The 18,538-nt window shown below is 52.5% G+C and overlaps 1 protein-coding gene across 1 annotated transcript in view; it reads left to right on the top strand.

The window, feature by feature from the left end:
* CACNA1E (calcium voltage-gated channel subunit alpha1 E) overlaps positions 1-18,538 on the top strand; it is a 115,457-nt gene that overhangs the window by 46,414 nt on the left and 50,505 nt on the right. The window contains exon 8 of the mRNA XM_075038528.1: positions 8,375-8,478. Within this exon, the coding sequence (XP_074894629.1) occupies positions 8,375-8,478 (104 nt within the window). The remainder of the gene's footprint in view (positions 1-8,374; positions 8,479-18,538) is intronic.

The following is an 18,538-nucleotide window of genomic DNA, read 5'->3' as shown; positions in this document are numbered from 1 at the left end:
GGTGGTTTTCCCCAAATGGCTCCTGTTGGTGCCCGAGCTGGCAGCTCACGTGCTGCTAGCCGTGGGTGCTGGAGCCCATCCCCGACGGGCACGTATGTGGCAGCGAGCCTGCTTTACCCTCTTCTCCCTCTGGAAGAAACGGCTCTTTCTCCACACTCAGCAAAGCCAGACCCTTGCCAGCTTGCCAAATGTTCCTGCCCCCCCGCCCCCCCTTTTCCCTCTATGCGTGTGCTGAAATGACACAGCAAGAAACCAACTGAGTCTGCTGGATCCCCAGCTTTGCAGGCATGTTCTGTCAAAAGCTCCCTGCCCACACCCTCCTCCCTGCCCGCACGGGAAAGTCTCACTCCTAGACCGTCTGCCGGCAGGATTCGGGGAGCCGAGGGGCCGGCGGAGTCACCGAAGCTCCGGCACCGATGCTCTGGCACTGCCCAACAACTCCAGGCTCAAGGAGAGGAGGTGGCAGAGGGTCTCGGTGCTGCCTGGCCCCCGCTGCTCAGCTTCATTAAGCCCAGAGTCTGTAATTTCATTAGCGGGTTTGGTTCTGGAAATTGTACTAGCGAGGCTTTGCAAACCTGTTTCCATGCCTGTGTGTTGGTGCATGTGCTGCTCTGCATCAGGGCTGGACTGTGGGAGTATTGGGGTGAATTGGGGTCCTTGAGTGAGGTTGCGCATGGGTCTGTTGTCCCAGAGCATCGCAGCTGGAGCTGGGGACGTTCCTGCATTTAGGAAACATATGGGGCCCGAGCTGCCTCTGTGGGCTTGCAGCGTGCTCGAAAAAAAGCAGGGATCCAGTCTGACAATCACCAAGCCCCGTTGAAAAAACAACCCCAAAGCTGATCCCATGAAAACCGTGCCCCGCTGCAGCGTGCAGGCTCCGGGTCCAACCGGAGAGGCAGTGGTACTGGCACGTGTCCGAGCCCGATGCTGAGGATCTGCTCTGGGAACGTTGGCGCTGCCTGAGCCGAGCGCTGGGTCTAACGAAGGCTGCGGAGATTTGCAAATACTCCATCAGGAAAAGTTCCTCTTGCTGGTGGGGCAGTTCGGGGGGGTGCCTTCATCTGGGGCAGGGGAAGTCTCAGGAGGGGTCTGGGCAGGGGGAAAGTGGGGGTTCGGGAGCAGAGGTGGGGGCAGCCGGGGGGGGTCACAGCGAGGGATGGCTGCGGGGAGAGGAGGAGGAGGAGGCATGCGTGGGGACAGGGTCTGCAGATCGATGCTGGGGCATCTGGGTGTGATTTCTTGGTGGATCAGAGGAGAACAGAGCAAGAACGGGTCTCTGTGCCCAAATTAAATGTTTTGAAAACACGTGAATTTTAGTACCACTTCAAGCAATGCATTTTTTGCATTCCATTTAAAAAACAGAAAAATGAAATATATTGGTTTTTTTCCTGTTTCCCCACTCCTTCCCCTTCCCTACACGTGAACAGGCACAAGCATTCCCATGCGCCTCGGGCTTTGCTGAGCTTCGTGCACCCCTCTGTAGGGACTCCTGCCTGCTGCCTGCCCCTGGCACCCCGGAGCACCCGGGGCCAGCGATAGGCAGTGCTGCAGGCAGCGCATCGGGCAGGAGGTGGCCATGGCAGGATGCGTCCCGCTGCGGGCCAGCCCCGGCCCTGCAAAGGAACTGTACCAATTTCCTCATTAACCTGATTTGGGAAAGCAGAGCATTTTCATTCAGATCTTGTCCAGCACCGGGGTCGCTGATGGATACCAGGCAGGGCTGGCAGGGAGTGAAGCATGGCCCTGCATGCAGGAGACCAAATTACTGCTATTAAAGGGAAGAAAGAGATCTGTTACTGTGCTGAGGAGAGCAGCAGCGGGTGTCAAGGTCTTGAGGGAACTGGTTAGGCCAAGGAATCTGCTGTAAGGTATTTTTTTGAATTTTTTTTCCCCTCCTTTTTGCTAGGGTATGGAGATTTTGAGGCTGCTCCTTCTGGCCTGCATGTGTTTCTCGGCTAGATGCAGCAGTGGTTTGCAGGGAAGAGCAGGTCAGGGACCGAGGAGGTGATGCTATGGGGATGGCATCAGCCGTGGCAGGGACATGGTGGGTGTCACCACCAGGCAAAGATCATCGGGACTTGCCAAGCCAAGGATTTGGCATACAAATCATGGAAGCTGTGGTGGTTTTGCACCCGCTGTCCCCGCAGGTCTGCTCTGCCCCCGTGCCAGGCAGCAAGCCCCTGAGGAGTGCTGGAGAAGGCAAGCACAGCACCCAGGGCAAAGCCTTCTGAGATCTTGGCTTTTCCCATCATCCCCAAACCCCTTCGCTAGGTTTGGAGCCAGGAGGCACAGACAGACCTCTCCTGCCCAGTCACGGTGGTTGTGATGGTTTGGTCACCCTGTTAAAGCCTGCCTGCAATGCAGGCAAAGCCGTGGGTCCCTGTAGGAGCTCTCCGTGGGGTGGGATATCCCCGGCAGAGAACCATGATGAGAGCAGGATGGGGCCACCCATGCTGCTGGAGGTCCCGTGGACTTTCCCCCCGCCCCCGTAGCGCAGCGCTGCTGTATCCCTCGGGCACGTCACAGCCAGTTGGTTACAGTAATGAATGTATATTACCCCAATCTCATTATATGCCGTTTTGGTCTGGTTTCAAACAGAAACCACAGAAACTCTCTCCTAATGCAGATGGATTTTGAGAGGGGACCTGACTGCCTACAGGGCATCGGTGTGTGCTGTTGATGTTGGCCAAGCTGGACGCAGAGGTCTCCAGGACACGTCTCCTGCTGGGAAGGGGCAGAAAGCTCCCTTCATCTCCAGGGAAGGCCTGAAGTGGGAGACCAGCCCTGTTATGAGACACTGGAGAATCAACAAGGGTGGATTGCTGTGTGAATGAAGTCCAGTGGCTCCCCATGTCCTGCTGCTCCCCAAATGAGTTGGGTGCCCACAGGCTCGGTCCCCAGCTCCCCTCCCCAAGCTGGTGGGCAATGAGTGGCTATTAAAGGCACCCTGCACAGGCAGAACATGCTTTCTGTTTATTTTTAGGTAGGAGAGATTGAATTTTTGTGGTTTTTTGTGTTCCCCCCCCCCCCTTTCCCTATAGCAAAGAAATCCTAAAGTTTCCCATGCAAGTGCAGCCTGAGGGAGGGTACGTGTGGGCTGCGAGCTTGTGCTTTGCATTCGACTTGGGTATATATTTAGATTTCTTTAGATTTCTGGCCCCCCGAGTGAGACCTGCTTTTGCAGCTCCCTGCGCCTTTTCCCGCCCTTTGAAAAAAAAACCACCCAAACCCAAAAAACCAACACAAGAGCTGCTGAAAGAATAACCCTGTGCCAGGGGTTGAGAAGCAGGAGCTGATGAGGGCTCCTTCACCGGGTAGGGACATGCCGTGCTGGCTCCATTAGCCCATGCGGGTCCTGCTCCCATGCCTTGGTGGTGTCATTTATAGGATTGGAGGCTTTGCTGACAGCAGGACGGGTTGTGTCCCAGATGTGAACGTGGTGGTTCAGCTCCGGCTGGGAGTCTCCACCGACGCCTTGGCATGAGAAACACCCTTGGGTGCATTAGTCCCTTGGGGAAACTGTGGCTCTTTAGTCTTCACCAACAAGCTCATATTGGTTGTGTTGGTGTCTCGAGTATGCCTGGAGGCAGTAGCAAAAGTGTTTCTTGGTCTGGTGGCCATGAGAGAATTTGGGTGGTGGTGGTTTAGGCTGGTGGGGTGCATAAAGGTGGTTGTCTTAAAGGTAATGGAAGAAGCAGCAAAGATCAGGCATCAGGTAGCTCTTCCATTTCCCAGAGGGCTTGGTTGAGCGACGGGACCTGATCTGGTGCACAGGGAGCCGGGGCAGGAGCCAGGAATTTCTTCATTAAAGGAATTACAGTGTTTGTGTAAGTTGGGGATTAAACTCCCTGCATCTATGCTGACTTCTGCACATGACGACCTCCTGCAAAGGGGAAAAACTTATGGAAAGGCACAGTAGACCAAGGTGATGAACCACTGCCTACAGAGGGATATTAAGAACAAATGATGCCCCAAAGGGATTGGAAAAGGCGCTGCTCAGTCAAGACAACTATGTCTTGGTGCCAAAGAAGTTGGGAAGTGCTATGGGAGCCACCAAAAGTCATGTTGACACAGACCTCATGAAGGATGCTCAAAGGGGTGGTGAGCAGTTCCCCACCTCTGCAGATGGAAGCAAAGCACGGTGAAGTAATGGCTGGGGAGATTTGGGCACGGATGGATATTTCACCCTGGCTATTGGTCAACACAAAGACAAAGGCAACAAAAGGCTGGATAGCAGGAACAAGGACACGGCCATGAGCGCAGCCAATGTGGAAGCCAAGCGCTGAGACCATTGCACCCATCAGCCCGGCACTCAGGATGGTTTCCCCCTCCCCGTGCCTGGAGGGAGCTGGCACATGAAATGGCAGGTCTGGTAACAAGTATTTTTAACAACTCCATCGAGTTGGGGGAGGCACCATCTGACTGGAGAATAGCGAATGCGATGCCTATATTTAAAAGCGGGGGGAGGAGGGGAAAAAAAGTAAGGCAGGCAGGAATAGGACTGTAAGCCTGACCTCAATCGCATGCCATTTCGGAACAGATTTGGAAGGCAAAAGAGGAAAATGAATCATGGGTTTGCCAAAGGTAGGTCACGCCAGGCTAGCCTGGCATCGGAGACCTGAAAACGTGTAGAACTGCTTTTTGTAGTAAAGCTTTTGCTATGGGAAAGTGTTAATGAAGAGGAGAAGAGGGGAAGGAGAAGAGGAGCTCTGTGAGGCTGGCAGGGAAGGGAGCAGTGTCGGGATGGAGCTGGGTGGCACTGAGGGGACATAGTGGCTGGCGGCGACCGGTGGGGCTCCTCGAGGATGAGTCATGGGCTTTCCTGCTTCCAGCATCAGCTGCCTTCCTGGAGCTGAGGGTACGGAGGCTGCCATCCCAGGCTAGAGGAGTTTGAGGGCTGGAGGAAGAGATGTGGGATGCAGTGAGAAATGGAAAACCATGTGCTTGTTGAGGAACAGTAAAGATATCTCCTAGGAGCCCAGGTCTTGCTGATTGGGAAGTAGCAGTGTGGAGGAGGAGGGGATGAGCGAGGGACCGTAGGGTGACCGCAGGCCAGCGGTGCCCTGGAGGAGGAGGGAGGTTTGTAGGCAGGATGGCAAAGTCTTGGTAGCATCATGCAGGGATGGAGTGGGACCCATCAGAATTGCTTACTTGGGTCTCCTGTGTCCAGGGAAGATGAACTGAGCCTGGTCTGGAGCAGGGAAGGGGCTACTAAGATAAAGTGGGGAGGGAGAGACAGTCATGGCTAGCAATGGAGAGGCTGGGGATGGCCATGATAGCTATCTGTAAATACATCAGGATGGGAAACGGGAAGGAGAGGAGCTATTTCAGCCAAAGGCCAATGCTGACAAAAGAACAGAGTGGTACATAAAATGACCACAAATAAATTTAGGCTGAAAATTAGAGCAGTCATTAGAGCATCTGCTTGAGGAGCCTTCTGGTGGGAATAGTGAGTTTTTAAGGTAGAGCTGACATAATCTGGGGGAGATAGTGTGACACAAGGGGGTCTGGACTCAGCAACTCTCTGAGACCCTGGGAGTCCATGTCCTCCCTCCAGGCAAACCACTGGCCTCCAGCTGGGGAGCACGATGTGTGTCAGAGCATTGGGGTTGACAAGACACATGGCCAGGCATGGCAGGTCCTTTGGTTTCCTGGGCAGACATGCTTCAGCTTTGGGAACGGAGAGATGGGAATACATCCACTTCTCTGTGTGTGTATGCACACACGCTGTTCTGTGTGCTCGTGTCCTGCTGTGCTGGATGCTTTGTGGTCATGCTCTCCTCCACAGACTAGAGAAGCAGGGGAAGATGCAGAGCCTGTGAAATGCCAAGCCCCTCATGTTTCCCAAAAAAGCCCCCTTTCCCCCCTGGCTGACACTTCTGCAGCCTAGGTGCTGCAAAGGTACTGGAGCAATTCTTCCAGCAACTTGGGGAATACAAGGGCAAATTTTGGCAGTCGGAGTGGCCGAGCAGGTACCAGCTGACAGGCTGAAGCTGCTGCAGCCTGACTGGGCATCACCAGCTCCTGGTTTTGTAGGGAGCGTTGGGATGTGCCCTGGGAAATTTCATCTTGGGGCTGGGGGGCTGCAGCAAAACTGGCACTGGCCAAGCAACCCGTGTGGCTGCTCAGAGCAGGACTGTTCTTGGGGCTGCTGGCGTTGTCCTGGGTGGCTAGGACCACCCCTGAGCTTGCTCTGGCCAGTGGTGTGTCCTTGGGTACATAGGGTCCATGGCCACAGCTCCCCATCCCCTCCCCTGCCTCAGCAGTGCCCCTCCTGGAGCTGCTGGCTGCTAGTGATGCCAGACATGTAGCCCCCCCAAAACCCTAAAACCTGCCTAATCCCCTTTATCTCCACCCCTATGGCAGCTGGGTACCCAAATGCACATGGAAGTCGGGATCGCAGACAGCCTGTCCCATCGGGGTGCTGCCAGCCCCTGCCTCAGGTTTCCCGGCTGCAAATCCCCAGTGCCACCAGCTTTGGCCGTGTCCACAAAACGCTGTGGGAAGAGGTGATCTGGGTGCCGCTGCTGGCATTGCTGGCTGATAATCCCTGTCTCCCACTCCATCTCCTGCTGAGTATTGCTGGAAGATGCCTTCTTCACCTGTAGGAAATGAGCTCATCTGTTTTGCATGCTAAGGACCTTGAGGAAAGCCCATGGGTTTTGGGCAGGAGCCAGTTTCAAAGGCGAGCGATCCTGGCATGGGTGGCAGGTATCCAATGGCATCTTGGCAGGGGGCTGAAGACCAGCCAAACTTGGGCTGAGGGGTGCACAATGCCTTGAAGACTAACGCCATGGCAAACGGTGCTGTTAGAGCAGAGCATGGTGGCCTGGGTGTCTCTTGAGGGTGGTGATAAATGTTGGCTGTGTGGGATCCCCATGCATCATTCCCACCTCCCTGCACTCGCTTCTCCCATGGCCCTGAGGAAAGGGGCTGGTGGTGGACCAGGGCTCTTGAAAGGGCAGGACCTTGAGAAGACACACGTGGTTCCCCCGCTGCTGAAGGAGGAGGGCAGCGAGTCCTTCCAGATGCTTTCCCCAACCTCAAAATCCCTATTGCTGCTGTGAGCCAGGCGTTCCTTGGCACTGGCATCCCTCTCCTGGTGCTGCGGTCAGTGCCTGCAGCAGGAGGTGCTGGCGTCACCCTTCCTGCCTTGGGCTCAGTGTCGGGGTGGTGGGGACGCCCAGCTGAGGTTCCTGCTGGCACCTTGGTCACTGGAGGAAGACTCCGGCACGGTGGCTTTCTCTTCCCCTCGGAGATGAGCTTCTCCCCTTGTAGAGCCTCATCTTGGCTCCTGCACTGGCCGACCGGGAGACGTGGTGCCAATGACTCAGATGAAGATGAGGGCTTAATTAGCATGGGGAGAGGGGGGAAGAGAGAGAAAAGAGAAAGAGTCTTTCATTGCAACAAGATTGATACCACCTCCTCCAGACAGTCACGTTCTGCCGCATCACCCTCCAGCCCGGTGTCATGTGCGCCGTGCCTGACACCGGAGGACAAATGGGGCCTGGGAAGTGGCTGTGAGGTACAGAGGGGCACGGCTTTATTAAAAGCCTCAGTGAATAAATGTCTGGAGGTATTGAGCAGGGCTTGCCAGCAGGCTTTTTAGCTGTCGGGCTTTGCCCTGCGGTTAGAGCTCCCTTCCGATCTCAGCTCCTTGGGTTTGGGGTAACGCATCTGGGGCGGGAGGATGTCTGCAAGGTATTAGCAATGATGCCATCAGCAAAATGCCCATTTGAAGGTGTGGGGCTTGCCTGCACCAGCCCCTTTCCCACCGTGCATGGAAACACAAGCATCGGCTGCCTCTTCTTTAGCCACCAGCTTCTCTGGCCCTAAGGCACCTTATAAATCTTTCCCTCTTAACCTGTGCTGTGCTCGGCAGGTACCGCTGCTGCGGGGCTGCTTTGCCCTGTCTTGGTGGGATGCGCAGGGGAGCACTGAATCAAGCCGCTGGGGGAGGTACACTCAGGGTGACCCCCGCACCCTCAGCACCCCAATTTTGGGCTGCAGGGCCCTGCACCTCCGACTATAGAACTGACTTACAGCCCCTGCATCCCCGTAGGGATGGTAGGAGGAGGCAGAGGAGAGCGGTCCTGCCTGATGAGGGCTGGAGACCATGGATGAGAGTGTGGCTGGGGCAGAATGCCGAGGGGCATCAGGCCCCGCTGATCAGGAGCTCCCCTGCAGGCATGCCTGTACAGGCAGCACCTGGTGCCCATCAAGGCTCAGCAGGCATGGCCACATCACCCCGAGGAGCCTGGTGTGGTCAGCCTGGAGGGAGAATCGCCACCATGCTGAAGCGAACGCACCCTCCCTCTGCCCCGCGTGCTGGTGTTGAAGATAACGTCATACGTGTTTTTTCTTTCCCCTCTAGACCAATGATGCCTTAGGAGCCACCTGGAACTGGCTGTACTTCATCCCCCTCATCATCATTGGATCCTTCTTTGTCCTCAACCTTGTCCTGGGAGTGCTGTCGGGGTAAGCGAGATGCCATCCTTCCCCTCCAGGCCATGCCCGTCGCATGTCTCTGAGCCCCGAGGTTGGCCCCTGGTACTGCCGTGCCCCCATGGACCCCAGTAGCTGATTCCCCCCATGTCTTCCACACCTGCCTGCCCCACAGCAAGGGATCGCTCCCTGGCTCTGCTTAGCTCCTTTGGTCCCCAGGGAGCCGGGAAAGGGGCAGCCTTGAAGATGCTTTCTTGTTGTTTCACCTTGCTGCCAAGCTCATGGTTTTGGTCACCTGCAAGAAATGGTCAGTGTCAATCTTCTGGCTGCTTGGGACCTGCCGGAGAGAGACATGGAGGGGGGTCTTATGGAAATGTGTTTGAGTCCAGAATGTGTTTGTAGTGGGGTGCACATTTGCTGGCTGATGGAGTGTAGCGTGCGTGCATTCGGACGGGTTTGGGGCAGGCGTGGGAGCGATGTGGGGCACCCCATGCTGTGCGGGCTGTGGTCTGGAGGATATGCCCAGTGCCAGTGGGGGATACACACTGGTGAGGGTAGGGGTGCCTGGGGTGCACGTGGACAAGATAGGGACATAGGGACAACGCAACTGTCCCGGTTCCGCTCTTCCCAGGGGAAAGGAGGTTTTAATCCAAGCCATTAAGCTGGGTTTGGAGAGAAAAAGACTTCTTGTCTCCATGACAATGAACTGTGGTTGCGTCAGCACATCCTCAACTGCTGGCAGGGTTTAGTGCAAGGAGAGGGCATGCCTTCTCCTGCACTGGGGATGTGGGCTCCTCTGCCCTTGCCACAGGTGGCAGTGGGGACCCCGTGCCCAGCAGCAGGTAATATTTTTCCTAATTGCCCATCATAGCAAAAAAAAAAAAAAAAAAAAGCCACTGTAGCACTGGTTTGGCCACCTGGTGGAAAGCCCTTAGATGTAAGGATCAATGTGGAGACTGGCCCTGGTCCTCTCTGTCACTGTCCTAAGTGTCCCCCTGAGTTCAGGTGCGATGGTGGTGGTTTCAGGAGTTCTTCTGGAGTGGCAGGCTGGGCTTTGGAGTCTGTTGGTGGGTTAAACTTCCTCAGCTCTTAGTCTGGGGTCTGACTGAGTCCAGGGGCTCCGGGGATAGGCTGCAGGAAGGGCTTCACACTGCCTTGCAGGGAGGGAGCTCTTATGGAGGATGAAGACATCCAAGCAGTTTTGGGTGGCTTTTGAATTTCTTGTGCCACATCCAGCTTGGGGATTTGAGCAAAGTCCAACTGGGTGTCGGTGTCAAGCAGGAGCTTTCCTACAAAAGTCCAGAGAAGGAAAGTTAGGAAGCTCAAGGCTAGGCAGCTGGAAAAGCCCCTTATTGCAGTGTTGAGTTGTGCCAATGTAGTGTGTCGTGTGGACACTGAGGCTTTTGGTGATGGTGTGATGCTGAGAGCAGCCTGGGGATGCAGCAAGGTAGCACCACTCTGGCCTGCAAGGCAGCCACTGGCAGGAGGACCACAGGGTGACTGGTGGGATGCCCGGCCCGTGCCCTCGTCCACGCTCGATGCTTGTGTGTGCCGGGACTGTGCAAGGCAGCTGTTCCCGCACCCGCCGAATTGGATGCAGTTGTCTAGGGCTCTTCCCAGGCGCCGGCTGGCATTTCGACTGTTTGTTTATCGTTAATAGGGTTTGTACTGGGGAAGGATGCAAGTGGGTGGGTGGCCTAATTGGCAATGGAGATGCTCTCGTGGCGTGCCAGATACCTAGGGAAAAGCGCGACTGCTCAGCTCCCTGGAGGGCTGAGCGAGGTGAGTGGAGGCAGCAAGCTGGGCTCTGCCACCCCATGGCAAGGCCACCACGCATGTCCTCCTGCCTGGCCACGGCCACAGACATCCTCTGTGGCTCGGTGGATGCAGTACCTCGGTGGTGGCGAGGCATCCTCTTGCCAAAGCTGCTGCCGGAGCCGCGGAGGGGTGCGACGCAAGGCGGGAGAAGGTACTTCTACAAGCAAACAATGCACATCCTTGAGTGCAATAAGAAGGGCTTCATTCGCCGCTTTGCTTGCTTAGTTTTTATTGTTTTTAACACTTCTCACAATCCTCTTGTGCTGGAAGAGAGCACTTGGCTCTGCTGTGGGAGGGGAAGGGTGACCTTTCCATCCGCCAGCCTGGGAGCTGGATGAGCAGGCAGGGTCTGGCTGGATCCCCCTGCACACCCCATGGCTGGGCTGAGCTGGGAGGGGAAGGTCCCTCTGGGGATGAGCTCCATGGAAACACCTCCATGCGAAGGAAACTTTTCCCCAGCGTTACGGCACTGCTTTGGGGGAAGACAGGCAGCCGTGCCCAGTTAGCTGAAATCATGGTCACTCTGTTAATTCGGGGCACAGCGGTGAGCGGCGAGCCCTGGTAGCCCGCTTGCAGAAACCTGGACCCACATCGCTTGCAAACTGCACCATCTGCACCGGCGAATAACGAGGTCCGCTCGGGATTTTCAGCCTTCTCAAAGTTCACATTCACGAGCTGCTGCAGAACTGCCTCTCTGCCCTTGCTTCATCTCGGCAGCGGTTTTCTTTGGGGAAACGATCAAACACCCGAGGCAGGTCCTGAATGTGAAGAGGCTGCAGCAGGACATTTGTATGTTTAACTTGCCACCACGAGAAGTTTGCCGGAGCCCAGATTTAGCAATCTTCTGGTAGCAATGCGCATCTCTCCCAACAGTCAGTTCCCCAACTGTTAAGCTGAGGCATGACCTCCGTGATGTAAACAGCCTGGATCCATCTGCTCCTAAGCACAAAGTATGTGGGAGAGGAAAAGAAATGATTTCCATCATACCGAGGCTCCTCAGTTTTTCTCTCTAAATACTAACACGCACACATGTACTGGAATTGCATGCAACACTATTAAGAGGAGATGGAGTCGCTCCAGGCAGGGGCTCGGAGAGCCAGTTCTTCTGGGGCTTTGGCATTTATTACTGTGTCTATTAACTTTCCCCCTCTATGGGTGCAATTACAGATCAATTAATTCTAACTGAAAGCAGGAAAGAAAAAAAAAATTGGCCCTGTTCCTCTTTGAGAGCAGGTATGAAGCCCAAGGAGATGTGACTGCTCAGCTTTTAAAGCTACAGAAGCTACCGAAATAATCCTGGCAGCAGAGAGTCAGTGGGAGCAAGCGAGGATGGAGCATCAGCTAAAATGCCTTGTTTTCTGCCACGTGGCAGCCGGTGGATTTGGGAGCTCGGGAAGATGCTGAGACTCATACCAAGTCTTGCAAGCTGCTGACCTGTGGCCTGAGGTTGGTGTCATCCAGCACCCTGCTGTGGTGGGGCAGGGTGTACCTGCAGCTCTGCACCTCTTCCCAGGGAAAACAGCTGTAATGCACAGAGAGATTCGCATGCTGCAGGAGGAGCAGGAGGGGTGGACAGGACCTCCTCCCACCCTGCGGCTGATGGTCCGTTGTGTGCAATGCCCTGTGGTCAGTTGGTTCTGAGTCAGGGGGATGCAGAAGTTGCATGTGCCCTGTGCCGGAGATTTGCAAAGGTCTGCTCTCGCTTCTTTGTGAAATTTTTTTTTGTTTTTTTTTGGCTCAGCAGTTTCTCATGTAGAAGAATTTGGATCTGTGTTCAGGCTGCATCTCCAGAGCAGCAGAGAGCTGGTAAGGGCCATGCTGCCTCATCCCTGCCACCTGTGGCATGTGTGGTGCTGCAGTGGCAGTAATGCCATCCCAGTAATGACCACAGCTCACCACTGGTCCTTTCCTAACCACTGCAGAGGTCCTGCCTGCTTTTCCCCTCCTGGCATGAAGATGGCTTATGTCTATCTTGTTGCTGGGAGCAAGAAGATGAAAGAGTGAAGATAAAAAATAAGCCGTGCTTGGAGGTGTAACGTTGAGAACTCATGTGGAGTTTCTGATACCAGATGGGATGTGTTTTGACTCTTCCATCTCCCTTTCCCCAGCCCCTGCAGATAAAATCTGGTTTGCAATTGTCCTCCACCATTCATTGCAGCATCTGTCCTCCTGTTGAGGGCTGGTAGACTCCTTTCCCCTAACTGGTCTCATATTTCCAGCCCCTTTCCAGGGTGACAAAGCTACTATAGTCACTGGTATTCGTGGTCCGCAGCAATAGCTGAGTGACTGCAGAGTGGAAGGGGATGCTGCCTGATTTGGTAAGGCTGGGTCGTTGGGTCTGCCATGGAGAAGACCTCTGGAAGCTGCTGGCAGAGCAAGAAGTTGAGCATGATGGCAAGAAAAATGAAATCCATCTGCCTTGTACCAAACAAGAGAGTAATTTAAATCCTCCTAATTGCTTCCACTCATCCTGGTGATGTTAAGTCTTTTCTCCCTTTAAGTCTTTTCTGCCCCCCACCCCCAGCTCTTGCACTAAGCCTTTGAAAGAAACGACTAATGTTATAATTAAAGGATCAATTTGGCAAGATTTCTTTGTCTTAAGATCTTCTTTCTTTCAGGTTGGGTTAACACTGCGTTCCCAGTCTCCGGAGAGTTTTCTTCAGCTCCTTCAGGAGCCTTCTGTACCATCTCTGAAATCTTTTCACATCACTTAATTTGAATTTCTTTCCCATCCAATTTTGAGGCATAACAAACGATGAATAAAATTAAGTTTTATAGCAATTAATAATACGGGCGTTGAAGGAACAAGTGTACATTTTCAATGGAGGCAGGGATTTTTTTGCTGGCTCTACGCAAAACCTGGGCCCCATGCACTCGAGTTGGATCAGGTGGTTTGAAGCCAAAAACACTGGAAAGAGGATTAATGTCTCAGAGGTAGGTGGTTTGTGGATGGGAAAGTGGGGAGACATGTCTCCACAATGCAGGAAGGCTTGTGGGGAGATTGTGAGGGACAGCAAGGTGCCAACAAACATGCCTGAGAAATATTGCATTGGAAGTGTGAAAGCTTGGAAGCATCGTTGTTGGTTTTTTTTCTTTAATGGTTGTAGCATCTCAGGGAATGGCTCAGATGAGATGTAAAATGGCTGCACCCGTTGTGGTTTTGGGGATTCGCTAGCTGGAACCGCTTTTGAATGGAGGTGTGGGTGTAATGGGGAGGGGGGCTGTGATGCCTCCTGCCAGGTCCCCCAGCACCATCATGGGATGCGCACTGGTTGGGCCACGTTTGGCAAGAAATGCCTTGTCGCTTTGTTCTGGCGAAGCTCTTGTGTCATCGACGTGGTATTTGAACATGAGTGAAGCAAAGGAGCCTTTGAGATCTTCATCTATATTCAGCAGCCAGGTGGGCATCCATATTCAATGAGTGCCTCTCTGCCTTGCTCCGCTGTACCACCTTTCTGCGGAGGGCCTCCAAGCCCTTTGCAAACAAGCTTCCTGACAAGAGACGCGCGTGTCTGGTGTTCCGTATCCCCTGGTGTTACAGGGAATAACGACTCCTCTTACAGCCAGCCGGACAGGATAAAAAAAAAAAATCCACAACAAAGAGACGACTCAGTGACTTTCCTCTTGTATTTCTCTTTGCAAATTATTTGCCAGTGTGTCTCAACTGCTTCAGATTTGCTCTTATTTGTGCCTCCTTGCAAATCTGCTCTGGGGACTGCCCATTGTCTGAGGGCTGTGGGTGAAAAGGCTCATTTTTGATCTTCTTGACAAAACACTCGGCAGATAGTTCTTGCTCACAGATTGCTTTTGGAGTTGTTTGTTCCAGATCGTTGTAATTTCCGCCATCCTGGTTAATGGCAGCCATCGTGTGGCCATGGCTGCAGCTCTTTGACTTGGTGGATGGCTCTGGAGATGCCCAGCTCCTCCATGACCAACTCCATCCTTGCAGGGGGGTGCTGGGCACTCCTTTTGGGAGAAGTAGACAGGATGCCCCAAATGAATCACATAGCATTATCAGTTCTTTGTACAACGTAGGCGGCTGTTTGTTTGTTTTGCAGTGGCGGAGTGACATATCTAGCAGTTCCATTGTGGGTTTCACACTTGATGTTTGGTTCTGAATTCATTGTATTTGTGTGTTGAAGGTGTCTATTAGGGTGCTTGCAAGTTCCTGGGAAGTTAACATGATGAAATGTTGAAAATCGGTGATTTTTCTTCCATGCTGTAACTCACCTGCAGTACTGGCCATGAACCTTTCATGTGCGGATCGCTGTCACTTGCAAACGGGGACTATAAAACTGTTCTCCGCTTACAGAGGATAAAAACTGGAGCATAGGAGGGAAGGGGAGGAGTGACATTTTCCCAACGCTGCATGAGCCAGTGGGAGTGATTGCGAACAAAGCCCGGGGCTCTTGAAGCAGTGAAGCTGCACTGCTCATACCAGCCCTGCCTGATAAGAGTGGAATAAAATCCAGAGCTTCCATCTCTGCTTCTTGCTGCTGGGGCTACCAGACCCTCCACCACCTCTCTGTAGCTTTCTTGCAGCATGGGTTGACCATGCTATCGCTGCCTTTGGTGCAACATTGCAAACAGTAGAATTCTCTGAGCAATGGGGACAGAGACGCAAACCTCAGTGTTGTTACCCTTGGAAAAATGTTGAAACTGAGACTCTACACTGGAATGTCAGTGGCTCTCTTCTCCCGGTAATATTTATCCTCTTTGTCATTTATTTTTCTCTACTTCAAAACAATAAGCTCTCCAAACTGTTGGCTGCTCTGAGCCCAGCCCAAGTACTGTTGAAAACCTGTCTTTTTTTTTAAAGGTCACAGCAGGGTTGAGCTGAACACAAAGCAAGTGTCCATGCACGCTTTTCTCACTTTGATCATGGAATACTTCTTATTCTTGGAGAGCATGCATGAAGTGTGTGGGGAGGGGCTGATCCCACCCTGAAATGCAGAGGCTGGACTAGACACCTGCGCCTCTGCTAGGATCCATCGGTAACCTTTGCAGCAAGGTACAGCTGATGCCCACCCGTGTTCCCAAGCGATGGGTGAGCCTGCTCTTGGATGAATGAGAGCCTGTTGACTGAAGCTAACTGTAGATGAGAAATAGGGATTACTGGAGAGAAGAGGGGAAGTATTTAAAGTCCTTGCTGTTCTGTGGGCTGTGTTCCCCATCAGCAGAGGCAAAGTCTGAGTTCTCTTGTGTTTCTCACTGCTTTGAGACATTTCAGTGTCTCCATTGCTGCTCTGACTCTCCATCAAACACCAATTATTTGAATTCTTGAACTTCATCTTCATGGCTGGCCAAAGCTTGGACCCGAGAGATCCCATAACACAGCTGGCCAATGGTGACCCTGTCCCTGCTGCTTTGGGCCCTACATGGAGCCGCAATGGCCCATATATCTTTGAGGGACTAGCTTATAAAAGGAGCTCTTTAGTGCTGGGCGTCTCAGCTTTGCTTCTGGTGGCTTCTCATCTGGAGCCCCTCTGTCCTTTCCCCACTTATGGAGACAGTTTCCCATTTGGGCTGCTTTCTCCCTGTGTATTCATGTTGTCATTGCCTGTCCCTTCTGCCTCTATTTTTGTTCACTTCTCCTGTTAGCGTGGCATGTCAATGCAAACTAGCATGATGAGGTCTTTCTGAATTGTTCATGCTGCTTGGTATCAATCCTGTCTAATACAAGCCCCTTTAGGACCTGGTAGAAGTGACAGACATCAGCAAGTACCTATATAATACAATCTGATTTAAATCAGTCATAAAATCATAGAATCATAGAATACCAGGTTGGAAGGGATCTCAAGGACCATCCAGTCCAACCTTTCTTGGCAAAAGCATGGTCTAGACAAGATGGCCCAGCACCCTGTCCAGCTGAATCTTAAAAGGGTCCAATGTTGGGAAACCCACCACTTCCCTGGGGAGATTATTGCGATGGCTGATTGTTCTAATTGTGAAAAATTTTCTTCTCGTGTCCAATTGGAGTGTCCCCAGGATTAACTTGTACCCATTAGCCTCATCTTTTCCATGTGACTCCTTGTGAAAAGGGAGTGTTCATCTTCTTTGTAGCCACCCTTTAAATACTGGAACATGGTGATAAGGCCTCCCCTAAGCCTTCTTTTCTTAAGGCTGAACAAACCCAATTGTCTCAGCCTTTCCTCGTATGCCAGGCTTCCCAGTCCTTTGATCATCTTTGTGTCCCTTCTCTGGACCCTCTCCAGCCTGTCCACATCTTTTTTGTATAGCGGGGACCAAAACTGAACACAGTATTCCAGGTGTGGCCCGACAAGCGCTGAGTAGAGTGGGATAATGACTTTTTTATCTCTGCTGGTGATGCCCTTGTTGATGCAACCCAGCATCCTGTTGGCTTGCTTTGCCACAGCAGCACATGTTGTTCACTCATATTGAGCTTGTTGTCCACCAGGACCGCCAGGTCCCTTTCCACAAAGCTGCTCCCCAGCCAGGTAGATCCCAGCCTGTGCTGCTCTCCTGGATTATGTTTTCCCAGGTGCAAGACCTTACCCTTGTCCTTGTTGAACTTCATAAGGTTCTTGTTAGCCCACTCTTCCAGCCTATCCAGGTCTTCCTGCAGGGTGGCTCTTCCTTCCGAACTGTCCACTCCCCCACTCAGTTTTGTATCATCAGCAAATTTCATCAGGGTACACTTGAACCCATCATCCAGATCACTTACAAAGATCTTAAACAGCGTTGGGCCTAACATTGATCCCTGAGGGAACCCACTTGTGACAGGTTGCCAGTTTGAAAAGGAGCTATTTACGAGCACCCTCTGGGTGCAGCCTGTCAGGCAGTTCCCCACCCACCGCACAGACCACTTGTCTAGACCGTAACGCATCAGCTTCTCTAGGAGGAGGCTGTGGGAAACCGTATCGAAAGCCTTGGAGAAATCCAGGTAGACAATCACAAGCTTTCTCCAAGGTAGAAGGTAACCATCAGCATCTGCCCCCTCTTAAATGGGACAGTGATGTAATGGGTAATCTCAGGGCTGGTATCTCCCAACTCCCTCCTGTTTTACCATTCGATGTCGCCAACAGCTTGTCAGCTTTTCATTCCCCAACTCGTGTGTCTGCCGGCGCTCTATAAATGTGCTCTCTTTAGCATCGTCAGCTGTACGCTCCACTTCTTGCTGCAGCTTTGTCACAACACGGCGAACACGTAACTCTTGCCGAAGTACACAGGGATGATCAAAAGCTAATGACCACTGCTAAAAGGGAATACAAGAAATAGGATGTTTCTGTGTTCCTTTTTTTTATTCTCCCTTGTCACCAGTTAGTGCTTCATGGGAAGACTTGTTTGAGACAGTCCAGCTTTGTTAAGGAATCTTAGAATCATAGAATCATAGAATAGTTTGGGTTGGAAGGGACCTTTAAAGGTCACCTAGTCCAACCCCCATGCAATGAGCAGGGACATCTTCAACTAGATGAGGTTGCTCAGAGCCCCGTCCAACCTGACCTTGAATCTTCTCTGACTACTTCTGGCAATTCAAGTGAACTTAAGTCAAGCAATTACCCTTATCCAAAAAACTTGTTGCCTCCTTCAAAGCAGACCTATGAAGCACATCTTCCCTCTGCAGAGGTTTTTGTACCCCTTTTGGACACCCTGCTCTAGCCTTTGCTGTTGGTTCAGTGCAATAATCCTGGTCTGCAATGCCAGTTCTGCTGTGCCTGCTTGCCACCGTCTGTTTAAGTTGAAGCACCAGGTTACAGACTGCACAGTTAGTTCAACAGTCTTACTTCAGTTCCTTTACACCTCTTGGGTAAATACCATCTGATCCCCCAGGTTTGCAACTGTCTCATCCGTGTTTCCCAAACCGTCTGTTGTCAGTTCTGTCCCGTAACCTTCTCTGACACCCTCCTGGAGTCGAAGGCGGTTTTTCCTCAAATTGTGGTGCTCAAACCTGAAGCGGAGCCATGAGCTGAGACCCTGCGAGTGCTGAGGAGAGCAGCAGTATTACCTGATGTCTTACAGATGGTGTTCCTTGTTATACATCCCATTATATATGTTTTTTTCACAGCAGCATGGTACTGCTGCCTCATCGTCAGCATGTAATCCAGTATTTCTCCTCTTCCCTCCCCATCCTTTCTGCTGCCTCATCGTTTTCAGATGATATGTTTGGTAACTGGTTTGTTGGACGTGTCTTTAACGGTGGCAAAAGGTGACAAATCGATGGGTTTGAAGGTGGTTGGCTTGTTGTTTCAAAGCATGGAAGACACAATATTGATGTGATCAGCGCTATATACCCACTCTGGACTCAAAGAAGCTC

This window comes from Buteo buteo, chromosome 10 (assembly GCF_964188355.1).
Source record: "Buteo buteo chromosome 10, bButBut1.hap1.1, whole genome shotgun sequence".
NCBI classification, from domain to species: Eukaryota; Metazoa; Chordata; class Aves; order Accipitriformes; family Accipitridae; genus Buteo; species Buteo buteo.
This window is presented reverse-complemented; position numbering and strand designations above follow the sequence as displayed.